This window comes from Ixodes scapularis, unplaced genomic scaffold (genome assembly GCF_016920785.2).
Source record: "Ixodes scapularis isolate PalLabHiFi unplaced genomic scaffold, ASM1692078v2 PGA_scaffold3__209_contigs__length_174095766, whole genome shotgun sequence".
In the NCBI taxonomy this organism is placed as follows: Eukaryota; Metazoa; Arthropoda; class Arachnida; order Ixodida; family Ixodidae; genus Ixodes; species Ixodes scapularis.
The window spans coordinates 114,722,271-114,749,577 of NW_024609868.1; the positions used below are offsets into that span (position 1 = coordinate 114,722,271).

Below are 27,307 nucleotides of genomic sequence, written 5' to 3' on the forward strand. Positions count from 1 at the left end.
CAAGGGTAACAGAAGACGGGTCAGGAAAGCGAGAAAAAGGATAAATAGAAAAGAAAAAGGTGAAGTAAAAAGAAAATCCCATCTCTTCGGTGCATTGCATAGGCACTGTCCTCATAGACGTCACGGTGTCATTTGACGTCCCGGTCTCATATGAACACATTGGCGTCATTGGCGTAATGCCACCAGTGAGGCTAGAGGAGTGCGAAGAGTTGACCCCATAAACACTACACATATTGCAATGCTCCCTTGAAGCACTTGCTACCACCGGATGTGGCAAAGGCACTGATCTCTATAGTAATAGGCTGGATTGCAGATCAGGAGCCAGTCGGTGGCACCATTATTGGCCATTTGAGTCTATGGGAGAAACACACAAGAGTAGGAATATTGTAGCTTCTACGCAGTGCTCGAAGGCGAATATTTCACGATGTGCTGCGATTATTATATCAGGTGTTTGAAGATCAAATGGGTATTTATCGAGCATCCCTTTAACGCCTATTAAAAAACCATGACGCACATACTAGACACACCTTTAATCAGCCGGAACCGTGGAGCCGCCGTGGCGTCGGAGAAGTGTGCTCATTTCGCACCCCGGAGGCCCGCGTTCACATCCCACCCAGACCGAAATTTTTTTTTCAAACCCATTCATTTACTTTGTTTCGATGTGCTTTTACTCTATGCGCTGCGCCACCAGCAGTTCGGCTGGCCCCTTAACAAGGGGCCAGCCGACATGACCCATCCGATTGGTCATGTGGTCATGACCAATCGTGATTGGTCATGACCACATGACCAATCACGGCCCATGGGAATTTAGGTCCTGTCTCGCTCAGGGGAATTTAGGTTCCGTTTGTCGCTGCTAGAAATAACGATAATGCCGGCTTCCAAGCTCAGATAACGCCACACCACTCCATGAGCCCCCATTTAATGCTTTCGCATTAAAAATCGAACGTGCGAGAGCACCCATGGCTGAGTTGGCAAGCTTGCTCTTGTAGCGGAGTAAACAAAGAAACTTGCCATCAATAAGACCGTCCTCGTGGAGGCTCAGAAGTTGATGAATGTCGAAAAAGTTCCGTGTTGACAGCGGCTTTCTGGGAGTGAGCGAATTCTGCGTAGCAAAGCCTTCAAGCTTGGAGTCTGCTAAACACAACTTATCGAAACTACCATCGACTATGCGGTAGCTCTAGGTAACTCGTCTCATTGGGCTGCGTTTCATTTTCCGCCCAGCGGAGTCACTCTTGATTACAAAACATGTATTTATAAGAACTGCAAGGGCTGTCAGTTTTATTGTTTGTGCACAGGCTGTTTGACAGGCTTTCCAAAAAGCAGCAAAAAAGTTTCAGTGCCGACAATAGCTTAGAAACGGGGGAAACGGCAGTCTTTCTTGTTTTTTTCATAGAGTCCCGCACGCTAGCTGGTATCAAGCGACAACTGCCGGTGGTGCCAAACGGTCCCAACAAGACAGGCCTCGATCCCCGATCCAGCCTACTACAACAGAGATCAGCGGGCAAAGGGCTCCAACGGAGTTCCACCAGCAAGCAGATCCCCACCCACTTCGTAAAACATGTGGGGGGCACTCTCGAGGCAAAATGCATAGTTGAAATTTTGGCCAACAACGTTGGGCCACGTTTCTATGTATGATGCACTCTACAGTCGGCGATAGGTTAAGAGCTTGAAGGAAACCCCTCGCACCGCTTTCCCCTTTAGTGGAGCGAATGCCTGGGAGAAGGGGACCGCCCTTCCAGCGTTCACTCCGCTAAAGGGGAAAGAAGTAGGAAGAGTTTCCCCCGTCTCTTTAACCCAATCAGTGTTGCTTTCGGACTATGGTCACCGACCATAGTCCGAGAGCAACGCTGATGCGCCGAAACCATCGCGAGCGATAGTACCATTTGGTGCAAATTTGGCAAATCTATTTCTCGACGAAGGGAAATGGCCCCTTGAACGGCCACCACCGCCGGGAGGGAGTAGCCCGCAAGCCGCGGGAATGTGTGCATTGGTATCTAAACTTTTGTTCTACCAAAACCTTCGCTGGAAACAGGGGTTTGCTCGAGGACATCTAGCAGTCTCTGCACTAACTTCCCAAAAAGAAAAAAAAAAAAATGTAAGACTGCAGATTTATTTTCAGTGACTGAGGAAGCGAGTGCAACCCAGGTGACACCAGTTTCGCCCTCGCACCGGCCGTTCCCACCCTCTTCCGGCACGGCGGCGGACTTCCCCCAAAACCTGCGCAGTGCAACACCTGCTCCTCTTGGACCATTAGAACGCGACAAAGTGGGGCATGCCAAAGATGACAATCTCCAGGGAAGGTCCTTTACCCCCAGACTAGTGGCCTCGATTATGGTGCCAAAGGCCCCACAGCCGTAGGAGACCTCCTCCGACATCAGGCAGTGGTCGAAAAGAGTGAAATTGGCACCACCTGGGAGCGGGACAGCCAAGCAAGGACGTTTGGTCACAAAATACCACGGCAAAAAGATTTCAAGTGAGCCCGAATTACCTCGCTAAATTACCCGAGCACAAAGGAGCATGAGGAGAGTTTGGCTAAATAAATTGCATATGCTGGCACAGCAACTTTTTTAATGCAAAAATCTAAAACCAACCTAAAACAAGCAAAAATCTAAAAGACACTCCCATAATTCTTCTTGGTACTTAGGCAGTTTGAAAGAGAGGCCTGTCATCTTTTTACCTAGTATATTATCTAGCTGGGTCGCCATGCAAAACCTAAGACAAAATATCTGAAAAAAAAAAAGGGAAAAAAAAAATTTCCAAGCATGCATGCTTACCTTCCTCTCATGATTTGGTGTCACCATCAAGAACACTCAAGTGATTATTTCCTTTGTACATGTGTAGATATTGATGCAGTGCTTACTTTCTGTCTGTGTAACACAGTCGAACCTCGTTATACAAACTAGCATCGGGAGTGGAAATTTGTTCGCTGTATGCGATATTCGTTATAAAATAAACGCAACAATTGACGTGAATGTTACTGCAATCAAGCCCGTGCAAGAATGTGCATAGCACTAAGACATAAAAACGCGCTATCGCGGACCACAACATCCTTACCTGTCACTACGCAGCACTAAAAAAATAGATCGGAGAATGAGGACACCACTTTGCAACACGAGAAACGATGATAGCTGGATCTATTACTCCACTTATTTGAAGACGTGATCTTGGACTGGTGCCTCTTCACCTGGAGCCATCACGCTAGACATGCCAGACTGATTGCTTTCGTTTACAAAAGCTGACCAGACATCGCCATATTGGCGCCCCTACGTCCTTAAACCATGAGAATAGAGCCTCTTCCACGTCCAAGTCAAGTCAAGGCCTAAAACCCTCTCTGTCAGTCTTGACATTGTTGTTTGCACAGCAGTCCTTGAACTTCTTCCCCGCACTCAGGATGGTAGATATGTGCTTGGTACAAGCTCGAAAACCGCAGTGATGTCGTTTTTCTTCAAACCGCTGTCCACCGCCCTCAAAACCTTCACTTTTGTTTCCAGAGAAACAGCATTTCGCTTTGTCGCCATTTGCAGCTCAGCTACGAGTGGCGTCGTTGACGGTTGGCTTTAGTCTGCACTGGTTCTTCATGCCTTGCATAGAGGCCAGCAGCGGCGCAACCGCCGTTATTCGCTCAATTCCTGGGTGGCACTACCTCCCGAAATGCGCATCTTTGAACATCGGGCGATCTAAACTTTTGGAATTTTTCGTTTAGAAATTACTTTTCTATATTTTTTTTCTACTTTTCAATAACCTTCATAGTACTTTGTGACGCAAGAAAAGCAGGAATTGCTTCGCTGAACCGATAGCGTATCAGATTTTATGGTTTCGGTTCTGTTGTATGACTAGAACTCCCATCCAAATAAAGCATGACCAAACAAAATTCCTGGTTAGTTCTCTATATCCAATAATTCGCTATATCAGTGTTCGTTATGAAGAGGTTCAACTGCATAACACTTTCTATTCCCTCGATCGCGCATTCTTTTTCTTCATTCAAACGGCTAGCCTGAATTACGGCATTAGCGTACAGTCAAATGCCTTTATAACAAATTCCTCTACTACAATAATGCCCATCCAATAAAATAGAACTAAGTCTTGGCTCATTTCCCTGGTCAATGATTTATTACGACCACCACAACATATTTCTGCTACACGAATATGACTCAGTCCATCGAATAGAGTGCATGGCCCTGCAAAGCATGCATGATCATTTTTTTCTAGGTAATGTGAACTCTCACACTCAAACTATGTGCAGGGCAAGGTGCACGAAATAAATGCAGCTTTGGGGACCGCCGTTGCCACCCATCACCGCTGCTGCAGTACAGTGCAGTCGACGCGTTCGGGTCCTCTCGGTTTCATGCGCAAATGGTTTGCTAAAGTGCATCCATGCCTTCAGGTGGTGCAGAGTTGCTGCTGAGTGCCTTCAAAATGCAGGACATTTATAGGGCCGGCTCTTAGCCCTTTTGTGTCCATGGCACAGTTACTCTCACCAACGACAATTTTACTGACAGTAAGCAAAAATGACAGCCCCATGACTCTAACTTGGCACAGAAATTAAGGTATTTATGATCCAGAAATCTAAATTCGACAACATTTAGGTGCCAGAACCCACAAACATTTGCTGACCCCTTCAACGCGATTCATTGCTTATTTTCTCCTCATCTGAATCTAAAAAAAAAAAAAAAAAAAATTCAAGGGCTTTGTTACATCTACGTACAGTCCAGCCACTAAGTTATTAAAGATGATGAATTTATTAAAACAATAATGATTAATTAAATGTTTTTTTTTGGGGCGGTGTTTCTCCCATAAAAGCCTCGTACTGAAGTATCACGAGACTAGATTCATTATAACACAAAAGATAAAATAGTAAATTCATGTTATGATTGAAGTGACCAGTGATCAAAGCAGATAGAAGGATTTTCAGATTCTTGCGCGGCTTAACAAAATTAAGACGATCTGGGACACTGGCAGTACTTTCAGGGCCGATTCACTCAATAGTGTTGGACCACATAGCAAGGACTCACGTCAGAATGCTACTGTAGTTCCTTGGTTGCCGTGGTAACCAAGTGCTGCATTTGGTTATTGTGCAACCAAGAAACACCACTGCCTGCAATAAAAAAAAAAATTCTAAATTTATCTTCATCCTACAGATAAATTTAGCATGCACAGAATGTGTTTAGCGGCATCCTTCGGGGTTTGTGATGGACATTGCAGTTTTTTTATAATATTTCTTTGGTTACATCACATTATTTTATTCAACTCTGCCCCTTTTTACATGCCAGTGGGCATGTCTTGGATTTCTAGTTTTCTCACATACATTGGCCTAACGTCGAACGCGACCATCGAATGCAGGTGTCCAATTTCCGGAGTTCGGCATTTAAACAGTTAGTAGAGACCACCGACGTAGAGATAAAGCCGGTTAGCTTCGCGTCTGTATCCACTAATCGGCGCAGTGGTACAACGATGGGCTTACAATCGAAGGGTTTAGGTTCAATTCCCGTATGAGCATGTTTAGACTTTTGTTCTTTCCTCACACTTTACCACTCTTTTGTAAACAATGTCCTCTCAAATATGTGTTACACACTTCGTAACGGTTTTCGCAGTGTTCTGTCACACTTTTCTTGGGATCCCAGCCCTTAAACACATTCTGTGGTAAAAAAAGAAAAAAAAAGAACAGTGAAACCCGTTTAGAACGAACCCACGTATAGCGAATTATTGTCAATATCGAACTCACGGAAAATTGAAATAAAAATGCAAGTACTTTTTATAACGAACCACACATTGGCTATATCAAACTTTTGCCCACCGGGAAGGCTTCCAAAAAAGTCAATCGTCCTCTAGACTGTCCCTTCCCACAAAAGGCAAATCTAGGAAAGAAAGAAAATTCCAAAAGTTCAAGCTGCGAACAAAATTGACAAAGAGAAGCGATTCAGAAGGAGAGATAAGCAAAAAAAGAACAAACTCTGCACGCATAAAATAAAAAAAAACTTTCCAGCACTTTGTTACAAGGTCGAAGTGAAGAGATGAGAAAGAAAGAGAAGCTCCCGCCTTCCAACAAACACGTTGTCGAAGTTCGTTGTAAATGGCTTTTGCTATATCGAACTACTTGCTATATCGAATTGATCGTAGCGTATCCTGCTGTTTGTTATAAACGGGTTTGACTGTAGCACGTTGTAAGATTTGCTTAATATTATCTTCAAACAAAATTAAATTCCCACCTCACAAGCCTCTTTGGGAACGCTTACATTGTTGTTATTAGCTATAATTATTGACCATCTTTCGAGAATCGCAAGTTCCGAGGGCCGATGTGCACCTTGAGTTTTCTGTTTATTCCATTTTCCTAGTATTCATCAACCCTCTTCCCCCGAGAACCTGGTCACATTCTTTTTGTGCAAAAGAGTACACAAAGTTGTGTTCTCAATTCTTGGCGCATTTTCTCCTTCGTTCCTCTGCCCCATGGTACTAGAGACCTCTCTGAGCTTTTTATAAAACACTGGGCCACTGCTGACAACTAGATCTTACAGCCAAACAAAACATTGTAGTAAAATGAATTATAAGTAAAACCTTGTTAATTCAAGCCCCACTAATTCAGAAATTGGGATAATTTGAACTGCCGATCAGGTCCCGTCAAACAAGTGTATTATTCAATGGCACCAAACGCTCATTAAAGGGCCCATGAAACGAATTTTGGGCTAGAATAAATCAATTTATATTGGGATTTTACTAATAGCAGATCGTTCAGCGGGCCAAAAGAAAAAAGGTAGGAAGTCAAAAGCCTGACTATTGGTACGAAAATTTGAAAACACAGCAGACTATTTCGTACCTCCTTCCCTTCGTAAGCTCTCTCTCTGCCTTTTCACTGTGGTACATCCGAGGACCCCGAAGCGCATCACCAGGCCCCCGTCATACGACACCGGAGCTTACTTATTCCCTTCATCCCTAAGCTGACATTGTGGTAGAAGCTGCGCACTTGCCGGACCAATCAGCTGCCCCCCTTTCATTGCCGGCCCTCATTCTCTGCGCTTGGTTGTGTGCGAGAGAGCGTGATCACATGGAAAAAGTGAAGTTGGCCCAAGGAGCATGTAGCTTCCACAGCACTGTCAGCTTAGGGGTGAAGGGAATAAGTGGGCTCCGGTGTCGTGTGACGGGGACCTGGTGACGCACTGCGGGGTCCGCAGATGTATCCCAGTGAAGAGGCAGAGAGCTTACGAAGGGAAGGAGGTACGAAATAGTCTGCTGCTTTTTGAAATTTCAAATGAATGGCGTGGGGAAAGCAACTTTTGTCTGAATTTAAAGCGATGGGCTAATCTTCTAGGGGGAGAATGGATGTGTCCGGATTACACAAACGAGAGTCCGAGCAAGAGGGGACTCCCCCTTTCCGTCTTCTTGAACTGTTTGGTAGAATGCGCGATTTATGAGTTGAGGAGGAAAGCTAAACAGAAAAAAGTTGGAAAAGCATTTCATGACTCCTTTAATTCAGAGGGAACGTGGCGCGTCCCCTCTGAACGTGCGCACCTCGGATAGATAGTGGTCATACCCTTTGGAACAGATGCGCTGTGCCACCTGCTGAATTCTAACGAATTCAGCAGGTGGCACAAGCTACCATCTGTTCCAAAGGGTATGACCACTATCTATCCGAGGTGCGCACGTGTTTTTTTTTTGGTTTTTCCATGGTTCTTCGCTCTTCTGGTTCTCCGTGTTTCGCACCAGTTTCGCTATGAATTGCCGTGCGTCAGTGCGCTACTCTCCTGGCATGGAAGCGGCGGAAGTGTAGCTGCAGCGGAAAAAGAGTAGCACAAGTGACTGACGACCGGAGCAGCAAAATCGCAACATGCGGTGCTATTGTTCCCAGGCGCGCCGATAACAAGAGTGACAGTCACGTTTCATGCCTCAACGCGGGATGGCCGGCAGAAAGCCGGCTATCTTATCCCTCAATTTTCTGCCGGCCACCCCCGCACTGAAACATGCAACGTGACTGGCACTCTCGCTATCGGCGCGCTCGGGAAAAATAGCACCGGGTGGCCGGGTGTTGCGATTTTGCTGCTCCGATCATCGGTCAGTTGTGCTACTTGTTTTCCATTGCAGCTGCACCAGGCCAAGAATTTAGCGACGAAAGTGGAAATACTGAGGGCCTTGAAAGACAGCGTCTCTCGGCTAAAAGTGATGAAAAGTTACGACGTCAAGAGAAGCACTTTGGCCATGTACGTGAAAATTGAGGCCGAAATCCTACAGGCTTTCGAGAGCGAAAAGTTCAACGCAAAAAAAAAGCGGCTGTGGAAGGTGATGAACCCGAAACTAGAAGAGGCCTTGCTGTGCTAAATCGTCAGCACACGGGATGCGGAGCTCTGACAGTGTGAATGTGGAGCACTCGAACGCGCTAAGGAAAATTGCCGTCTCCGCCCAAATGTCGTCCAGAAAGCGGGCGGCCATAACAGATTTCTTCTCAAAATGAAGGTATGTCACAGGAAAACGTTTCCGCGCAGTTTTCCTTGTCTTTTCGATAATTCGACTTTTGGATAATTCGGACATTTTTGCCGGTTTTATGAGATCCGAATTAACGAGGTTTTATTGCATACATGCTATAGACAATCATGCAATACTGTCGGATCCATCAAAAGGAGACGGAAGCACACTGAGGCAGAAACCACGAGTTTTGTACTTACCATACGCTGCAGGAATCGAGAGGTTCATGAGCCCAACTTCCCAAGCTTTCTTTACAATGTCCCATGGAAACTGCAAAAGCAACGAGCGGACATTAGGCACAGGATGCACCTAAAAGGGACTGCCTTCAAACAAGAAAGAATCTTAACTGTTTTCCAGATATTTTTCCAGCAGAGAAAAAGATAAACACTTTTCATCCCTGGCTAAGTAATGCCCAAGGTACAATGTTGATGCTCCTAGGAAATTGGAATACGAAGCACCCTCTGTCTAATGCGCGGTAATCGACCTCTCGCAAAGTCGGAGCGATCCTAGCGGCGTACTGCCGTGCAAAGCATCTTGGGAACCTCTTAGCCACAGTTTTGGTTTCCCGACATCCCGTCGCTACCAAATGTAGAGCTTGCATTTTTTAATGTGCGACTTTCCTCAAATCTAAACTACTGTAGGTGTTACCGACCAATATGACTCAAATGCCTGGGCCCGTTGTTTGTTGTTTTTTTTTTTTTTGGGGGGGGGGGGGGGGGGTTTGCACGTGCAAACAAGACAACGAAGGCAAGCGGAAGAAGAAATATAATGGGCCGGTCGACCCATCCCATTTTTTCCTAACTGGGCTTCTTAAATTATCTGCGAGGCGGCAGGGTCACGATGCACTCTGGACTGCTTGCCCGGCCGCCAGAAAGGTGAGGGACAAAGACAGCCGTACTCCCACTTCTCGCTAAGACCTGGCCGGTCCTTACGGCCGCCGGAGGTTTGCTTGTTGACGGGGGCTTTCACAAAGACAAACGGGCGCATGGCAAGCGAGCGCCGACTTCGTTTTCATGCACTGTCGAGATGCACTACTTTATTGACGAGGCAATCGAAAACGAAACCGTGCCAATCGTCTCCGTGGCCAAAGAGGTCGCATAACACAACGCACGCAGTATTGCAAGCAGGGATCTTTGAAAGTGGCTTATTTTGCGCAAAAAGATTGGGAATTTCACTAGAGCCACTGTGCAAGCTATGCTTAAGGAGTGACGACACTCCAGCCATCTTGGTGCTCAGAATCATGGTTGCCAGTTATCTGAAGCTTAACCTGAAATTACAGGAAATGCTTTTCTGTCCACCAGAAATTATGAAAACAGTTCGGAACATAGCAAAACGATATTGACAGAGCTTCCTGGAACCGAATTTAAAGCCGAAGAAGTAGCATTTTCGAATTGTGACGATCGCAAATGGCGCCCGCCCTGTGCCAAGCACAAAGACGGCGGTGTTCCCACGAAAATCGAAGAACGGAGTGTCGATACTCTAAGCATAGCTTACTTCGTGGCGCTAGATTTTGCTAGGCCTTCTTTGCCTCCAGGGAAGACGGCCATTTTAGTTGTTGCCTCGTAGTCCAAGAGGCCTGCCTACCCTTCTGCAAGTTCTTATGTGTCTCACCATGTACTAGTATTAGGAACAGTATGAGGGAGAATGCTGGAGCATGTGATGCTCTGCGCACTGCTCCTCCTCAACGCAGGCATGCAAAAACTTTTCTGATGTTCATGGATAGTCGAATCTCGTTAATTCACACTCGAGGGGGACCGAAAATTTGTTTGAATAAAGCAAAGTTTGAATTACCAGGAGTTTCCTTCCATAGAGACGCATAGGATGGGACCTGCATGTTAGTTTGAATTATCCGCAAGTTTGAATTAAGAGAGTTTGAATTAATGAGAGTCGACTGTATTGCTGCGCATGCGGCTGCCATGAGAGGTATAGAAACGAAGCAGACGTCACACGACCACCGACCAGGGGGCCTCTAGTAGGCAAACAGGTTGGCTTTGTCGGGACTCTGGTAGCAGCTGCGGGACTGAGAATGCATTGGAGTGAGGTAAATATCACGAGCTGTACGGTAGATGTACCATTCACGAAAAAACAAAATATGTACCGTGTGAAAACTCGCCCTGTGTGAAGCTACAGTAAAACCTCTTTATAACAAAATGGGATATAACAAACTAATGGATGTAACAAAGCAATCATAATTCCCCTTGCTTGCTAATAGTGGGAAGAAATGACAGTGGCTATAACAAACTAATGGTTATAACAAAATAATTACGACCGCTCCTTCAACTTAGTTATAACAAGGTTTTACTGTATATAAGTTTGCAGAAAAACCTTAAGAGACCGAGTGCCACTTGACTTGGGTGCAACGTAACGTTGCAGCGTTGCGAGTGGCATTTTTCAGTCTGCAGTTGGCACTGTACTTTGAGCTGCAGGCGGCATATATGATAACTTTTTCCATGAGGCGATATAACAACCGGGACACCCATGCCAAGTTCCAAACGCTTCAGAAATCACTATAAGGGCAGCGAATGCGTTCGGTGGTGGCTCGATGCAGCACAGATCACAATCTGAATGGCAAACGAGCGTGGCTCTCAAGCCCAGTGTTAGCTTGCCCTGCGCAGCAGTCCATCTTCTAATAAAAAAAAAAACCAAACAACGCCGAACACGATGGCTCGCATTTGACCCTCTGGACTCGATTGCTTTGCAACAGACAGGTAAACGTAGACATTGGAGTCGATTTTCAAAGCAACCCAACCTTTTTGAGGACGAGCGTGGGAACTGCAATAACGAGGATCGATAAAGTTAACTATGGACATATGTATGTGAAGTACGGAATGCAGTGTATGTATTATAGAGAGTGCGATGAAATTCGTACAGACAAGTAATCATCGGTACTTCTCATTGTTTTTCATTCAACCGAAAGGCTGAAACTTAAGACTGCCGACATGGTCAAATGCGTTAATTTTGGGCACCAACCTAGTCAATTAAATTAACATTGGCATTCAATAATGCCAGTTTGAGCAAAATGCAAAACAGTATTGACGTGCTCACGCCAACTGAATGCAGTTGGGACAACTTTTTATGGCAATGTGGTTTTTGTGCACTTATTTTCAAACTTCCTGTCAAATTAATTCATACGGACATGTGAACCGAGCCGCAATCGGCGATGTATGCAGTTGCGATGTGCAACCATGCGAAAGTCTGCCAGCAGCTATTTGGCAAAAACAATTGCCCTCTCACTGTCAGAGTTACTGAGTGCATACAAAATATCCTTACAACAGCATTGTTCATTCAAAAGCTATACAAAAAAAAAGCTTATCTTTTATGTTTATGCGTAATTTGACATTTTTTATATGCCCAGTTTTGTGCAGGCAAAACAGAGCCGCAGCGCCTACATTTATGTCAAAAAACAAAAACTTTGCTTCATTGGTTTTACTTATACAGCAGGTTTCTCTTCGACAAACATGTGTCACCACACCAGCTTTTGGGGCGTTTAACTGCGTTCATTTCCACCCATCGCCCATTGTTCACAGCCGCCTGATTGCACTGCTCGCAATTAACCGGCGGCAAACAATGGGCAAAGGAGGACCCGCCGCCGGCTACAACCCCATCAGCCCAGTTGTTTTGTCAATCGACATTGTCCTGAAAAGCTCCAGTTCATCCTTGGCTGTTATCGTGTGATCTGGTTCATGACCTTCCAGAACGCACCGTGCGCAGAAAAGCTGCGGCAGCACGCTGCTTTGAGAGTGTTGCTCTTTCGCAGCTGTCGCTCAACCCACGGTTTTGTTTTAGTGGCACGCACAGGTTCACCTGATGTTTATTTTCAGTTCTACATTCATCTTATTGTTTTTCATGCGTGACAATGAGGCTCACATGTGCAACCCAACAATCAGTTTGTTTGTGATTAAGAACTCTCGTTCCAGCAAAACATCCCACAAAGCGCCACTTTAGACAATTCGCAAAATAATCATGCAATTATATACAACTCTTTACAATAATTGCTGCATTCTTTATGAACAAGGCTTAAATACCTACATTCGACTCTCATTATTTTAAACTCTAGGAAGCCACAGGCTTTAGTTTGAAACATTGGAAGGTAGAATTAACAGAAATGAATCTACATATGATGTGAGGCAAAGTAGCCATCTGCTATAGGAATACCTACACATACCAAGCAGATTTTTTACACTTTTCTCTACACATGCCTATTTATAAGCAGGCACACGCATGAAACGTTGGCGAAGTTCGAAGCAAATAGTGCTTTTGGCAGAATATTTTTTTAATCGAATGTCGGACAGTTTGTCCAAGCCTTTTACCATGCTTAAACGAAAATCGCACCATGCTTAAACAAAAATTCAGCTAAATTCGTGAAGGTTGTTCCCAACATTCAACTTGTCAATTTCTAAGCTCAGTTTGCTTTAATATAAATATATCTATGAACCGTGGCCTCAAAAAGTCAAATGCCTACATTTGGGTGGCACGTAAATGACAGATATGACATAAAATTATTTCTAAATCAATGCCCAGGTATCCTAATCAAGAGAATTTATAAACCTGCTTGCCATATGCAAATATGCTTTCTTTATCTCAAATTTAACAGCCTCAGAAAAAAAAACAAAGAAAGAAGCACGCATAATGAAAGCAATTGTCACGTTAGTATTGCTTGCATGAATGTGGTGGCTTAGTCCAGTCAAGCGCATTTTTCACCGAGCACCAGCGTACTGTGGAAAAGCAATGACTGTGAGCTTCATAAGTATTGCTTTCCTGCAGCACACCGGTGCTCAGTCAGAAGTGCACTCTACAGGGCTACACAACCACACTGGCATCGCGGAAGCTTGTTGCGCGACGCTGGGTGCCACGGGCTGCAGATTAAAACCAGCTTTTGCGTTCTGCGACGCGCCGTACAGCACCGCCAAGCCAACCAGTCCTTGCGCAGTTCAGAGATTGCCACTCCTCGCTGCAGAAGAGAGGAGCCAATAGGCTCTGAGCAGGGTTCCAGAAAGTGCCACCATCGGTTGATCATGAGTGCCACCGTGGACACGAGGCAATACTGGAACGGCTAAAATCGGCAGCGCCGCCAGCCTACCCTTGCGAGATAACGTTATTACCAACTCCGGGCACTGTGCTGTCGCGCGCTACACTATCGACTGTTTTAAGAATCTATCAAACATTAAATATATAAATGAGCATACGTGTATGGTTGTGTCCTTCTATCATTAGGGAGTATTAGTAGGTTCCTTCCTCGATAGGTAGAAACAACCCAAAACGGGAGCTAGAAGAACAAAATTGAATGTCCTGATATTACGACCAAATATTCGCAACTCCAGCAAAACGGACACCACCAGGTGGGAAAACCGGGAACCAGTTGGAAGAGGTCGCTTGGCGCCCCCCTGCGTCTTTGGTGGCTTTCGCGGAGACGTGTTGTCGGTGCGGTGGCGAACAATGTAATTTGACGAAGGTCCAAAAATTTCTTAAGCTTGCCTGAGTGTTCATTAGTGTGGTGAAGCCTCAGTAGATTGTTTCCTTCCATCAGGTATTTAAAAACCCACAACACACGGTTGCGTGCTTTCGATTTCTTGGATGGGGAGGAATCACGAAAAAACATTTTGATTTCTTGTCTGTCTCGAATCACATTCAAAGTGACGACTACTTATTTAACTGATAAGGGGTTTCTTTATAAGGATGCAAAACAGTGGACTGAGGACGACAGACGAGGTGTTTCACTGGAAAGAACATTAATGTTGCAGTCAAGTGAATGGGAAGGTTCGATAGCTGCTTTTCTTGAGTTTGGTTGTGTTCGACTAGCTTCAAGATTGAGCCACCCACACCAGCCGGTGTGTTAGCTATTCATCTTGGCTGCTTCTCGCCGAAAAAGCCTCTGGACCATATTGAAAGAGTTGGGCTGATTTCACAATTACTTGATTCCGGAAAACCTGCTCGCTGCATACGATTAATGAGAGAGATTGTCTGCTTTTCAAAAGGTGGGGGACGCATCTTGCAAACTTAGAAGCTGTCACAGCGTTATGATCTATCGCGCCTCCCAACATTTATATTATACCCCCATCAAAGCCAGCAATAATATATGTCGACATTGCTCAGGTTGACCGGCCGCAAAAAATACTCATTTTCTCCACTCAGAATTCGAAGTAAAGTTCAATGCAGAGAGGTCCTGCGTGAATCTCAGATGAAGACTCTCTTCAGTTTGTCCGCATTCTTCTCCGTGCTACCGGTTAGAACCATTTGGCTAAGTTCAAGTAGTATCTCTCTGTCTGTCAAATATACTTTTATTCAGCAGTTCACTTAATAGCTAGTCAAATAACCCGAAGAATATACTAATATCGCTTTAGCGGGACATAGTATGTAATATAATACATAACCCGCTCGTCAAAATGACTTCTCGATTGCTACTAAAACCTGAATTGAAAAACGAGTATCAGCTGCTTAGTGGGGCATTAGCGGGTTAACATGCTCCTTGGCTCAAGAAGCGCTTGCTTAATTTTCATAATTTTCCTGCAGCCTGTGTTGTTGACTGAGCAGACGACTGGAGCTGTTTCTTAAACGCAGATACGCACAAAAGCTTGATTTCGCGGACAGATAAGTTGCATGGTTGAGGCATGAAGTTAACTGAAAATTACTCTCGATGGAACAATTCTGTAGTCATCGTCGCTTTCCTTAAAAACTGATTGGAGTCTATTACCGTCTCTCCGGAGCCCATAGTTTCGGTTTTAAACGAAATCTCCGAAACAAAAATTTGACATGAAAAGAACAAAAAACACCGGGAAAACAAAACTATGCTCTGCAGGTTTATGTGCACTGGCTACACTTAACCATTGCAGTTCAAATGCCTATAAAATTTGGCATTAAAGAAAAGAAAATCTGTTAAATTGAATGTGCCACACGTTCAGGCGGCCCGGTCGAGCTGACGCGACCTGGACCCAGCCGCCATGATTGTTTGCTGGTGGTGCCCCCTATAGCTCGCTAAAGTCGCAAATAAGTGAAAACAAGTAGACAGGGCACTTTTCTTTTTTACACTGTTTGTGCGCGCCTCAAGATAACAAAAGCGAAGACTTCGTCGAGCTTCCCTCGTCTGCAAAAGCGGAACTAAAAGATGCCCTCCCCCCCCCTTCCCTATTACCCTTACCCACCCTTTTTTTCCAAGTGAACTCTTCCCGCATGAATAGCTGACCTCATTTTGGTGATGAGCTTGTTTCCAGTCCCCTCGTCACTGTGTTGAAGGTGATTATGGTGTCTGAGAAATGTGTTTTAGGGGCGAAGCTCCTTAGGGTCTAGCCTCATCCGACGCCCGTGATCACATCGATTGCCATCCCATGTCTTCTTAAAGAAAGAAAAAAATGTTTGCGCAGTCGACAGGATTTGAACCTGTGCGGGGCCCCAATGGATTTCTAGTCCATCGCCTTAACCACTCGGCCACGACTGCGGGACGAGTAGGGGGCTCTGAGATGAGGTTGTAACTCAAGAGCTGGGGATGTCATGGATGAAATGTTGCATGTAGCTGCTCAACGTCTTTACAGGAGAGGGCGCTGAGGTCAAATGCGTATATAATCGCGTTAAACTTTCCATGTATTGGCTAACAATTATAGACGAGAGGGAGCTGCGGTCAAATGCTCTGATGCGTATATAACCACATTCCATACCACACATTCTCTTTCTGACATGGATGAAAACGAACGAAAAGCTCGGCATGCTGCAGCTCAGCGTCTACGCAGACAGCAAACTGCTCCAGAGACCACCGACCATAAAGCTATACTAATAATGAAGTGGAATCGCAACCCGGAACTCAGCACTATCTATGAGCAATAAAAAAAAATCAGCACCATCAGCACTACCTATGAACAAAATCAGTATCATCAGCACCACCAGAGCTTCGCCCAATCGACATCATTCACCACGTGGAGATGCACTCATTTTTTCTTGCAAGCTGGCTGTAGTTTGGCCAGTGTCGTACGCAGTTGCTCGTCGCAAGCTGATGCTCATTCTCGTCGATTGAATATGCTGTTCACTTTTACATAGAACATAAATAAACGCCGCATAGATAACCTTTTCTCGTAGGGTAACTACTTTTTTTTTTTTTTTATTATTTCTTGAGTCGACTGTTTTCTTGCAGCGGGGTCAAAGTTAGAATCGCATAGACACAGGTCGACATAGAGCAACCATCTTGGGCAGCTACGCGATCATGCTTAAGGCGCAAACGACAGTCCGTTCTGCAATCGGCAAAGTGGAGAAAACGCTCACTTCGGTTTTCGGTAACTACACTCAAACGTTCGCAAAATGTTCGATCAATATGTGTCCGCGGAGCAGAGAGCAGTGAGAATGTCAAAGGACTGATCTGACTCTAGAGTCATCGCATCGAATCCAAAGACAACGCCGGGCTTCGAGGGCATTAATATCAAATATTGAGTCAAATAACATATTTAGAAATCCATATCAAGTCAGGCAATGTGAACGAAATGCTTACATTACACAATTCACGGCATTTATTTGCCTCCGACAACGTTGTATTGTATTTTCCATGGCCTCGACGGAAACCTGCGGAGCTTCACGCCTGCTAAGCTTCTGGGGTTGCGACAGTCCCATACGCAACAGTGCCTACAGCTTCGGTGTTTGCTCTTCTGCGACATCCGATAGCAATGTTAAGAATAAAAGACCAAAAATGCACTAATCAACACCTTCAAATTGATGCGTGAACAGCCCCCACAAACAAGCACGCTCGCGAAAGGGCCTTCTCAGTGTTGCAAATATTTTGAGCTAGATGGTGCAACGTGCCTCACCGAACTTGACTATGCCGAGGGTATGGGAGGCGGCATAGATAGTGACGTTGCGATGCCATAGCAACGAGCAAGCCGGTTCTCCGCGCGTCTTTCACGTTCCGAAGGAACGTAGCGTCGTTTTGTTTCGTCTATCTCTGTTTCGCCCAATGCCTTTCCCAAAGGAGCGGTTCCTCAAAACTATGCGACTGTTTCCCTTTTTATATGACAAGACGCGGCCAGACTGTGTAGATAATGACGCTAACAACAAACGCTGGGAAATTATAGGAGAGGAATTCGGTATTACAAGTAAGAGTCTCCATGGCACTTGTTGCATGTCTGTGTTGTGACAGATGTTGTGTTGATTTGGTGAAACTCTCGAAAGTAGCCTTCATCTCTGGCGCGCCGCCAAGGCAGCAAAGCATTGACCTGTCCTTCAGTGTTTCGGTAGAACCAACTCAGCCAGACCCAAAACCTGCGCCTCCTTCCCTTCAGAGCGCGACGACGTCGCAAGAGCAACGAACATGCTAGGAAAATCCCATTCATGCTGATCACCAGGTCATCATGGACACCTGCCATGTAGGCAGAGAGTGTGGTTTTGATGCTGATATATGTGAAAAATGAGAGCCGAAACGAAAGAATCTAACGAAAAGCAGACAACGAAAAAGCAAGAAATTTGACGGGAGGCGCGCATGCGATCGCGAGAGCCAGTGTTGTCACGCGACGCCCGCAAAACGGAGGCCAATGTGGACTCCATGCGTTGGGATGCCGGACGGCGCCTGACGCGTCCCAACGGCAAACCCATCCTGCAAACTTCAAATCTGTGCCTCACTCGGCAAGCTTCTATGAGATAGTGCAAGAATAAGAAAATAAATATGACATACTACACTTTGGGTTGCTGCAGCTATAGGAACAGCTGGGCTACAGAGTGGCCTTCCTCCCGGCCTCCGCTCTCGCCTAAAAGCATTAAAATTTTTTCTAACTCCGTGGAGGTGCGACCACATTATCCTTCCCAGTACTGCCAGATTCACCCTGAACAAGTGTTCCGACGACCGTGATTGAAAACGTGTGCCAGTATACAGCCATCTGAAATTACTGTACTACACTGATTAAACATTTTGTTTGACTAACTGTAACAGACAAACATACATTAAGAAGATGAAAAGAAAGAGGTGTCCCGTGCAAGACCCTGCAAACAGGCGGCCTCATGACCTGTATGCCCAACTAGGATGGACCTTTCTCCAACTCGAGGCCAGAGCAAAGAGGCCAACACTGAGAGGTTGGGATGCCCACTCAGAAGGATTTAAAGCGCCGGGGAAAAGGTGGGGCCATGGCAACACCACCAAGTTGTGGCAGCAGGGAGAAACTACTGTCCATGCAAATGCCCAAAGAAAGTGTGCCTCTTTAATCTAGTCCGAGCATGCTTTAGGTTGATGGGCACAGGGTGAGCCTGCTAGTTGGAGGTTTTTCCAAAGATTGAGAAAAAGATCTTGTTAGGCTTTCACGGAGAGCAAAGATATCGTTCACAAGCAATTCGTCTGCCAACGCGAGCGAAGAACAAGGCTTGTGCTCTGAAGTGTCATTGGCTGAGGAAAATAAAACGAGAGAAAACTTTCAGGTCACCTGCTAACAGAACAAAAAAAGGTGGATTGTCCGATACGAACAGAGTGTCACGTCAATGCGACTAATGTAAACTGAAATTGTGATTGTTCGCTATTTCATGTTGGAAGCAATCAACAAGCCCCGCTTTCCTTTGCAAACCTTAAATTGCTCCACTGCTGTACAAAAGCTGATATTGACCGGTGGATAAAAGAGTGATTGCAACAGGCAAACCAGAGGCCGCAAGGTTTATCTCACAATCCGTGCCTGGTGAAAAGTTCTCACCAAAATACAGCTCAAACATAAACTAGAGAACAGGCTAAAAATCTATCATTTATCTATGATGCTCGTCCAACATAAAGCCATAATGCCATGCTCAATCAGAGGGCAAGAAAGCCCTTGCTCTTGGCGGGAACCAAAATCAGACGCCAGGAGTGTGGATCCACTCACCTCTCCTGTTTTGTCATGATGAGCCGCCTTCGGAATGATTTCTTCCCGGGCAAACTTCCTCGCAAGGTTCTGGTACTCTCTTTGCTCATCCGAGAGTTCTGCAATGAATAAAATCACGTATCAGTCTAAGGCTCGAATGGAGAAAGAGAAACCTTTCATTTCCTCCTTTGCAGGCTTGAGGTTACACCCTGCATGGCAACTGCGATAAAAAGTACCGGTATAAAAACGCAATAAAGAAGCCACTGCGTGTCACCTTGAAATAGCCATCAAAAAGCAAACTCAAAGAGTGTCTGTTGTCTTGCCGTTTCTGTAATGCCGTTAAATGTATGAGCCACATCAGTCTGCGCAATCTCCCGATCTGTGGTCAATGGTGTGATCTCTGGCGTGATCTACGGTGTGATCAAAAAGTTCCAGGACTGATTTTGTGGCGTAAAAAGGGAGGGCAGCACAGTGATGTGCGCGCAGCAGTCCAAGGAAAGGACCATCGTGTCTCGTTATGCTAAAAAGTGCTGCTATGTGAACACTTGGAGCTGCACTATGGGAGATTTTGTGACCACGTGCACGGGCGCAATGGCGACTTCACTATAAGCTGCAAATCGGAGCAAGAGCGAACAGCAATTCTGTGTCAAACTCGGCAAATATAAAACAGAAACTTTTGAAACGATTCAGCAGGCTTGTGTCAAAAAACTGTGAATTTTGCAAAGTGCTTTAAGTGGCACTCGCACCAGAAATGGCAAAATGTCGCTGGAAGACGAAGAGCGGGAGGGCGACCTTATCTGACCTCTTCTTGACCTCAGTGACGTTGTGCCATTCTTGAGACGCGACGAGTGCCACTCAAAATAACTTGCGCACCTCACTGGTTTTTGACATAAGCCTTCTAAATCATTTCAGAGGTCTCTGTTATAGATTTGCAGAGCTTGACAAAAGATTGATGCTAGCTCTCACTTTGGCTTGCACTCTATGGAAAGATCGCCCTTGTGCTCTTGCATGTGATCAAAGAAACTCGTGTAGCGCAGTTCCCAATGTTCACGAAGCGATGCCCCTTGGCATAATGCAGCAGGAAGGTCCCTGCCTTTGAGTGCTGCACGCCCATCACTGTGCTGCCTTCTCTTTTTACGCTACAAAATCATGTCCCATCAGTCCCAAAACTTTCTGATCGCAACTGTGCCACGCCACGCTCGGGTTTGAGTGGCGAAGCATCAGCTTCAAAACCGCATGCCCCGACTTTTATCCACTATGTCTGAAACCAGCGGCGGCGTGTTCGCGTAAGTGAGAGCTCCTACGGGCTTAGCCTTTTACAGGGAAGCGATCAAAGGACCCCCTACCATTCTCCTACTGCATCGAGGAGCGTTGAGTGTGTTGTGTTCAGGGCGACCCAGGCAAAACACCGATACAACGATGACGACAGAGTCACCGGGACAACTGCTCACCCTACACGAAACGAGAAGTGTTGCAAGGCGCACCTAATTTGTTAGGCCAGTCACGGTTTTTGGCGCAGCCCTGTCGTCGCTGCCGTTTTCGTTGCAGTGGATGCAATAAACTCAACTTCCCTCACTTTACTCCTATAACAACAAAACGGATTCCTGAACAAAGCGGACTAACTCCTGAAGAAAGCGGACTAAGCAACTGTCGTTTACGGCACCGGCAAATCTGTCTAGCGTCGAGAGAGATAAAAAAAGATTAGGATTTCTTCCGTACGACACACCCGACCACCAAGCTGATTCACACGAAGACGTCGCCGAGTCATCGCACCTTCTCCTGGTTGAAGAGATTGCTCGTCTTACGAACACGATTTGGCAAGAACTTGAAGAAGGCGCAAACGTCAAGCATGATGCGCTTAACGTTTGCGTGTTTCTCGTCTGCTCAGCTGAACCAGAGAAACGAAGAAAAAAATATTTTGCTCGGGTATTGCCTCGCGAATTCCAGCAACTCTCCCCTCCTCTACATTTTTACCTCCTCCCCAGCCCATATGTGGCATTCTTTAACTCCATGCTCATGTTTTGGTTTCAAGCAGTTCCATTTTTTTACTTTATAAAAAAAATATGTGAATGTAATAAAAGATTGATTGGGTAACCTTCTGATGCCATATAAAAATGCCTGGCAAAATGGTTTTAAAAGCTTTTGGGGAGTTTTATTATTTTATTTTATTCATTTTTTTATGCGACATTTGCGAAAAGTTTCTCAGCAACCGCAGCAAACATACACTCGGGGACGCAAAACGGCCTTGGCCTAGATGTCAAGGCTTGCGAGATGGCACAGGTGTGTGTGAAAAGAGACAGAACAGAGGGAGAACCAGATTAATGCCACCCTTTCATGCTATTTCATCAAATGACACTGATGCTTCCTATGGCAGCTTTAGAAGTCTGCCAAAGTGTGCCCTAGCATCAGATGATGTTGTTCAAAACACTGTAACAGCATCTAAATCTTTTTTATAGAATGCTTCAAATTTTAAAAGAAATAAATACACTGTTAAAGGACACATGCAAAGGAAAAAATTATTTTTTTTTAAACGGCTTAGATGGAAAAAGGATGTCATAAAACAATATAACAACGAAGAAAAAAATTTTTAGAGCTATATTTACGGCGCAAAACGAATTTGTAGTTGGCGCCCGCGGCCACCACGGAAAAGTGGTCCGTATTTATCACGTGACTGGTCCTTATTTATCACGTGGTGCTTGCGTTCTTTCGGAAGCTTCCTATGGCCTCTAAAAGTAACTTATTCATCTTTGTTTGAAGTATAACAAAAAAACTAAGATGAATAAGTAACTTTTAGAGCCCAAAGGAAACTCCTGAAAAAGCGCACGCAGACGTGATAGACTTGTGCGCCGGTCAGACGACGGCGGCGGCACCCCGAAGCAGACAAACTGGTGCGGCCGCGGCGACGGCAGCGTAGAGAAACGCGTTGAAGCGGCGTTCGCACAACGCTCAGCGTGCGGCGGCGCGCGGGCCTACCACGTGACCAGCGGCGGCTCCCGCGAGCGCCAACTACAAATTCGTATAGCGCCGTAAATATAGCTCTAAAAATGTTTTTCTTCTGGGGAAAATCGTTTTATGACATCCTTTCTCCATCTAAGCTGTCTAAAAAAAATGTTTTTTTCCTTTGCATGTGTCCTTTAACCCCACAACATTTTGTAACCTTAATATATTCCCAGGTACAGGTAGGTTGAAGAGATGAAGGTCATAATAGTTAAACTGTGGCACCATCATATCCCAGTGCTACATTACAATGCCCACGTAGTGACTTTCCATGTGGCAAAGGTCGAGTAACTGTAATAAGGATACTAATCCAGAAATGTTCTGCCTAATCATGTCTACTGGCAACTCAAGCATGACTTCAACAGACAGCTACATGCTCTGAATTTCACAGGTAAACAGTTAGAGTGTTAATCATAATGTTGAAATCCTGAGACAGGAAAAGAAACTTGAAGAGAAATTAGAAGGGACAGAAGAAAGGTGACAGACAAGCGTTTCAAATTCAGCTCTGATGAAGAGGTGCTACCGTATCCAGCACTTTTAGAAATCGACGGTTCACAAGGTCCTGGTACAAAAGTAAGTGAGCAAGTCCTCAAGCGAGCGAGGACGGGCACTCCTTCGGCCAAGGAAGCTAGGTTCTGCTAGCTCCCGTGCAAATTGCCCCCCTTCTCGGAGGGCAATTTGACATGGATGGACCCCCCTTGCACAAGAAAGAATGGGAGAATAGTATCCTAAAAAATTTTCCGTCCCCCCCAAAATGGAGTTTTGGATCAACCCCTGCACCGAGCTTTGTCAATGTCCCTTTTTGTGCCTTAACTTTGGCCCCCAAGTTGGCTCAAAGACGCTCCTCCCCGCTCCCTCCTAAAGGTGGTTGTTTCCTCCTGGGAATCCTCGAAACCAGTTTCCCGCCCGGTGGTGCGAGCTATTTTGAAAAGGAAATATTACCCCGTGCGATACTTAATGCTGCGGTACGATGTTGAATGGGGTTGCAACAAGGAGTGAGAGATTTTTTCAAAAAGACGTCATACTGTGTTAGTACAAAGTGGTACTCACCAAAACAAAAACCAGGACCTGGGGACTTTGCGCTGGCAGCCGCTTCGGCTGAAAAGCGGCGGGAGCAACATCTCTGGGCGGCCCTCAACCCCAGCAGGGCCTGCGGAAAGGGGGAGCAAAGTCATAGGCCCGCATGCCCACACCATGTGCATCAGACTCCAGCAGATGTTGCAACGAGGTGCCCAAAAATTGATAGACAAGCTGCGTTGCGAAGTTCTACAGAACAAACGCGTGACTAAAAATTGGAAGGAAAAGGATGAGTTTACATTGAGATGAGGAGAAACACAACGAACACGAATGGGCGCAGACTAACAACTGTTTATTTTCTTTTTTCTTCTTTTCAATGCATGAGTTTCCCAATGCGTGAGTTAGGAAAAAAGCGAACGCTATGAATTAACTATTAGAAAAGGAAAAACACCACAAAAATCGAAAGTCCACACATCTTCATGAAGACATTTATCATTATTTCATAACGTTCGCTCCTTACCAAACTCACGCATTGGGAAACTCATGCATTGAAAAGGAGAAAAAAGAAAAGAATAAACAGTTGTTAGTCTGCGCCCATTCGTGTTTGTTGTGCTTCTCCTCATCTCAATTCAAACTCATCCTTTTCCTTTCAATTTTTAGTCCCGCATTTGTTCTGTAGAACTTCGCAGCGCAGCACATCTATCAATGTACAACCAACTAGCCCAAACCCAAGTCCAAGCTTTATTAGTGCCCTAAAAACCTAGTTCTGGTGAAGATTAAAGGCTATCTGACACGGTATAAATCTATATAAAAACCTTTCAAGAGACCCACACTACACACACTAAAATGTCCCCAGAAAAAGCACATAGAACATTTATTAAGCAAAGTACAGAATGTAGGCATTCAGTTTTGCACGACGCTGTGAAGTATCACGCAAAAACCACTTTAAATAAATACCAAAAACCATCATTACATGCTAGAGCACTGTAATTTACCATGAAAGTAAAGTTACCATAAAATGCCGGGCAAGCGCCCACTCAAACTTTGGAGATAATCGCAAAAAAATGGGGGATGGGGGGTTGTCCGGTCATCATTTGACATATAAATGTACTGTGCGTATTTTCTCAGATCTTACAGATTTGGGAATGGAAGCTTAATGTGGAATGGGCAGATGTGCGGTATTCTATGGTAGGTGGTGGACTTGTTCCGTGAAAAGCTCAAAAGAAAAATTTATTTCGAGCAGAAGTCACAGCTGGAACACATGCGCGAAAAACAACCGAAAATCGTGCACAAATCGGAAATTCAAAAAAATAGTTTGGCACAATTTTCTGAAAATTGCACCACATGTGAATTTCTCTCGCACTGAAATAACAAATGTGTGTTCAATGAAACCACAATTTCGAGTTATTTGCAGTAAACACCCTTTTCCGGAAAATATTGTGGAATTATTGTTTTGCACATGTGTTCTGGTTTTTAGAAATACAGTAAAACCTTGTTAATTCAACCCCCGCTAATTCGGAAATTCGGATAATTTGAACTGCCGATCCGCTCCCGTCAAACGTATGTATTAGTCAATGGCAGCAAACGCTCATTAATTCGGAGGGAACACGGCGCACTATGGTAAATTCGGACGAATTCGGCAGGTGGCGCTAGCAAACGTCTGTTCCAAAAGGTATGACCGCTATCCATCCGAAGTGCGCAAGTGATTTTTCCGGTTTTCCCATGGTTCTTCGCTCTTTCAGTTCTCCGTGTCTTGCACCAGTTTTGCTCTGGATCGCCGTGCTTCAGCGCGTTACTGGCGTTACTCTCCTGGCACGGAAGCGGCAGAAGCATTGCTGCAACGGAAAAAGGGTAGCACAAGTGACCAACGACCGGAATGGCAAAATCGCGACACGCGGGGCTATTGTTCCCGAGCGTGCCAATAGCGAGAGTGACAGTCACGTTTTATGCCTCAACGCGGGGATCCTAAAGCCCGCCATTTTAACAACTATCCTATCCCTCAATGGACCTCTTGGCGAATATGTGCTGCCACCTAGACACGCGACTGGGGTCGAGGCTAAGTAACGAGAAAACAATGCGCGCGCGAGGCCTCTCCCACCCGTTGCACTCCCAAAACGTCAGCTACATCCTGTTCACCCATTGAGACGCTGTGACCTAGATACGGCTCCCCCACACTCGCCTTTGTCCCCATCGTGCGTAATCTTCCGCCCCGAAGTCGACACAACGAAACCATCTTCCTTTTCTGCTCGGCCAGAAGGAAGAGAGAGAGGGTACTGGAACCATTTACTCTCGAACCGATGTTTCTGCAAAAGGTCCATTTTTCGTCGGCCACCCCCGCATTGAAAAATGCAACGTGACTGGCACTCTTGCTATCGGCGCCTGGGAAAAATAGTGCCGGGTGTCGCGATTTCGCCGCTCTGATTACTGGTCAGTTGTGCTACTCGTTTTCCGTTGCAGCTGTACTAGGCTAAGAATTTAGCGACGAAAGTGGAAATACTGAGGGCCTTGGAGGGCGGCGTCTCTCGACAAGTGATGGAAAGTTGGGACGTCAAGAAAAGCACTTTGGCCACGTACGTAAAAATTGTGGCCGATATCCTACGGGCTTTCGAAAGCGAGAAGTTCAACGCGAAAAGAAAGCGGCCTTGGAAGGTGGTGCACCCGAAACTAGAAGAAGCCTTGCTGTGCTACATTGTCAGCGCACAGGATGCGTAGCTCCGACAGTGCGAGTGCGGTGGAGCACTCGACCGCGCTAAGGAAAGTTGTTGTCTCCGCCCAAGTGTCGTCCAGAAAGCAGGTGGTAATAACAGATTTCTTCTCAAAATAAAGGTATGTCACAGGGAAACATTTTCGCGCAGCTTTCTTTGTCCTTTCGATATTTCGACTTTCGGATAATTCGGACACTTTTGCCGGTCCCATGAGATCCGAATTAACGAGGTTTTACTGAAAAATTCAAAAACTTCCAGTGACTCAATAGAGAGTTAAACCTTTTTCATGTCAAAGCAAAAAAAAAAATATATATATATATATATATATATATGTTCTTGTGTACCGATAGGGTGTTCGACGAAAACAATAAAATAAAATTGTTGTGCTTTGCACACATTTTCTTTTATCCACTCAAATGCCCCACAAGACTTCTTTTTTTTTTTCTTTTTTAGAGCGCACCTCTTACTAGGCACTTGTTTTCGGGTTCAGCGGCGTCGGCATCAACGTAGAAATGCGCGTTGCATTATGGGAAGTTTCCACGCTAAAGCTAGCAGGGAAATTTTCCCTTTAAATTTAGCAGAGAAATTTTCCGCTATATTTAGCGGGAAAACTTTTCCGCTAAATTTATTGGGGAATTTCCCAACTAAATTTAGCAGGGGAATTTTCCCACTAAATTTATATCCTGCCCATAACACGGAGTATTGGATGCTCCAAAATTACAAAACAATGTATGGCGAGCAAATGATATCAAGTATACTACCTAGGCTACTCAACTTACTTCGTAGCAAAAACATCCACCTCCCCTCCACATTGAGCATTTTTTTCAAAGAAGACTGTAACAAATGTATAATATTTACCTTCAAAACAATGCTACCATAAACGTATTGCCTTACTTTGTCGTATTGAACTGTGTTTTGCCTGTGTGTATTTTTTTGAGTGAATATTCTTTTACGTGAATTTTTGTCTTTTTTTTTTTTTTTTCTGTGCCACTGCTGCCAAATGTAAGGAAGGGGGGCCGAGGCAACACCTCCTAGAGGAGAAGGCCGTAGCGCTCCGAGTGGTTACATCACAATGTCGGAGAAGGAAGTCTATAGCGCAACCACGTGAGAAAAAGTTTCTGTCATCGACGTAAAAAAAAATGTTACTTGTCGCGCGGCGCGGGGTGTTCGTGAGCATTTATTCGACATTATTATGTGTTCTAAAAGCGCAGTATTGTACAATTTATTATATCTATAATATAAACATAACATACAATGCACTACCAAGGTTGAAAGTACCATATTTATGATTATCCCCGTGACCGCGGGACTACGTGCAATTCCACAGATCCCCACACTTCTCGAATGAAC

At 45.2% G+C, this 27,307-nt stretch overlaps 1 protein-coding gene and 1 non-coding gene across 3 annotated transcripts in view; both read right to left on the reverse strand.

Moving 5' to 3' along the window:
* The window catches only part of LOC8024050 (probable medium-chain specific acyl-CoA dehydrogenase, mitochondrial), a 73,999-nt gene that overhangs the window by 37,928 nt on the left and 8,764 nt on the right, over nucleotides 1-27,307 (reverse strand). The window contains exons 3-6 of one of the 2 annotated variants that reach the window (XM_040503432.2): nucleotides 23,286-23,385; nucleotides 19,260-19,357; nucleotides 8,652-8,721; nucleotides 2,310-2,410 (exon numbers count right to left, since the gene is read on the reverse strand). In XM_040503432.2, the coding sequence (XP_040359366.1) occupies nucleotides 2,310-2,410; nucleotides 8,652-8,721; nucleotides 19,260-19,357; nucleotides 23,286-23,385 (369 nt within the window). The remainder of the gene's footprint in view (nucleotides 1-2,309; nucleotides 2,411-8,651; nucleotides 8,722-19,259; nucleotides 19,358-23,285; nucleotides 23,386-27,307) is intronic. The other variant, XM_029981438.4, reaches the window with a different exon arrangement.
* On the reverse strand, nucleotides 15,805-15,883 carry Trnas-aga. Its single transcript has one exon. It is a non-coding gene; the product is annotated as a tRNA-Ser (tRNA).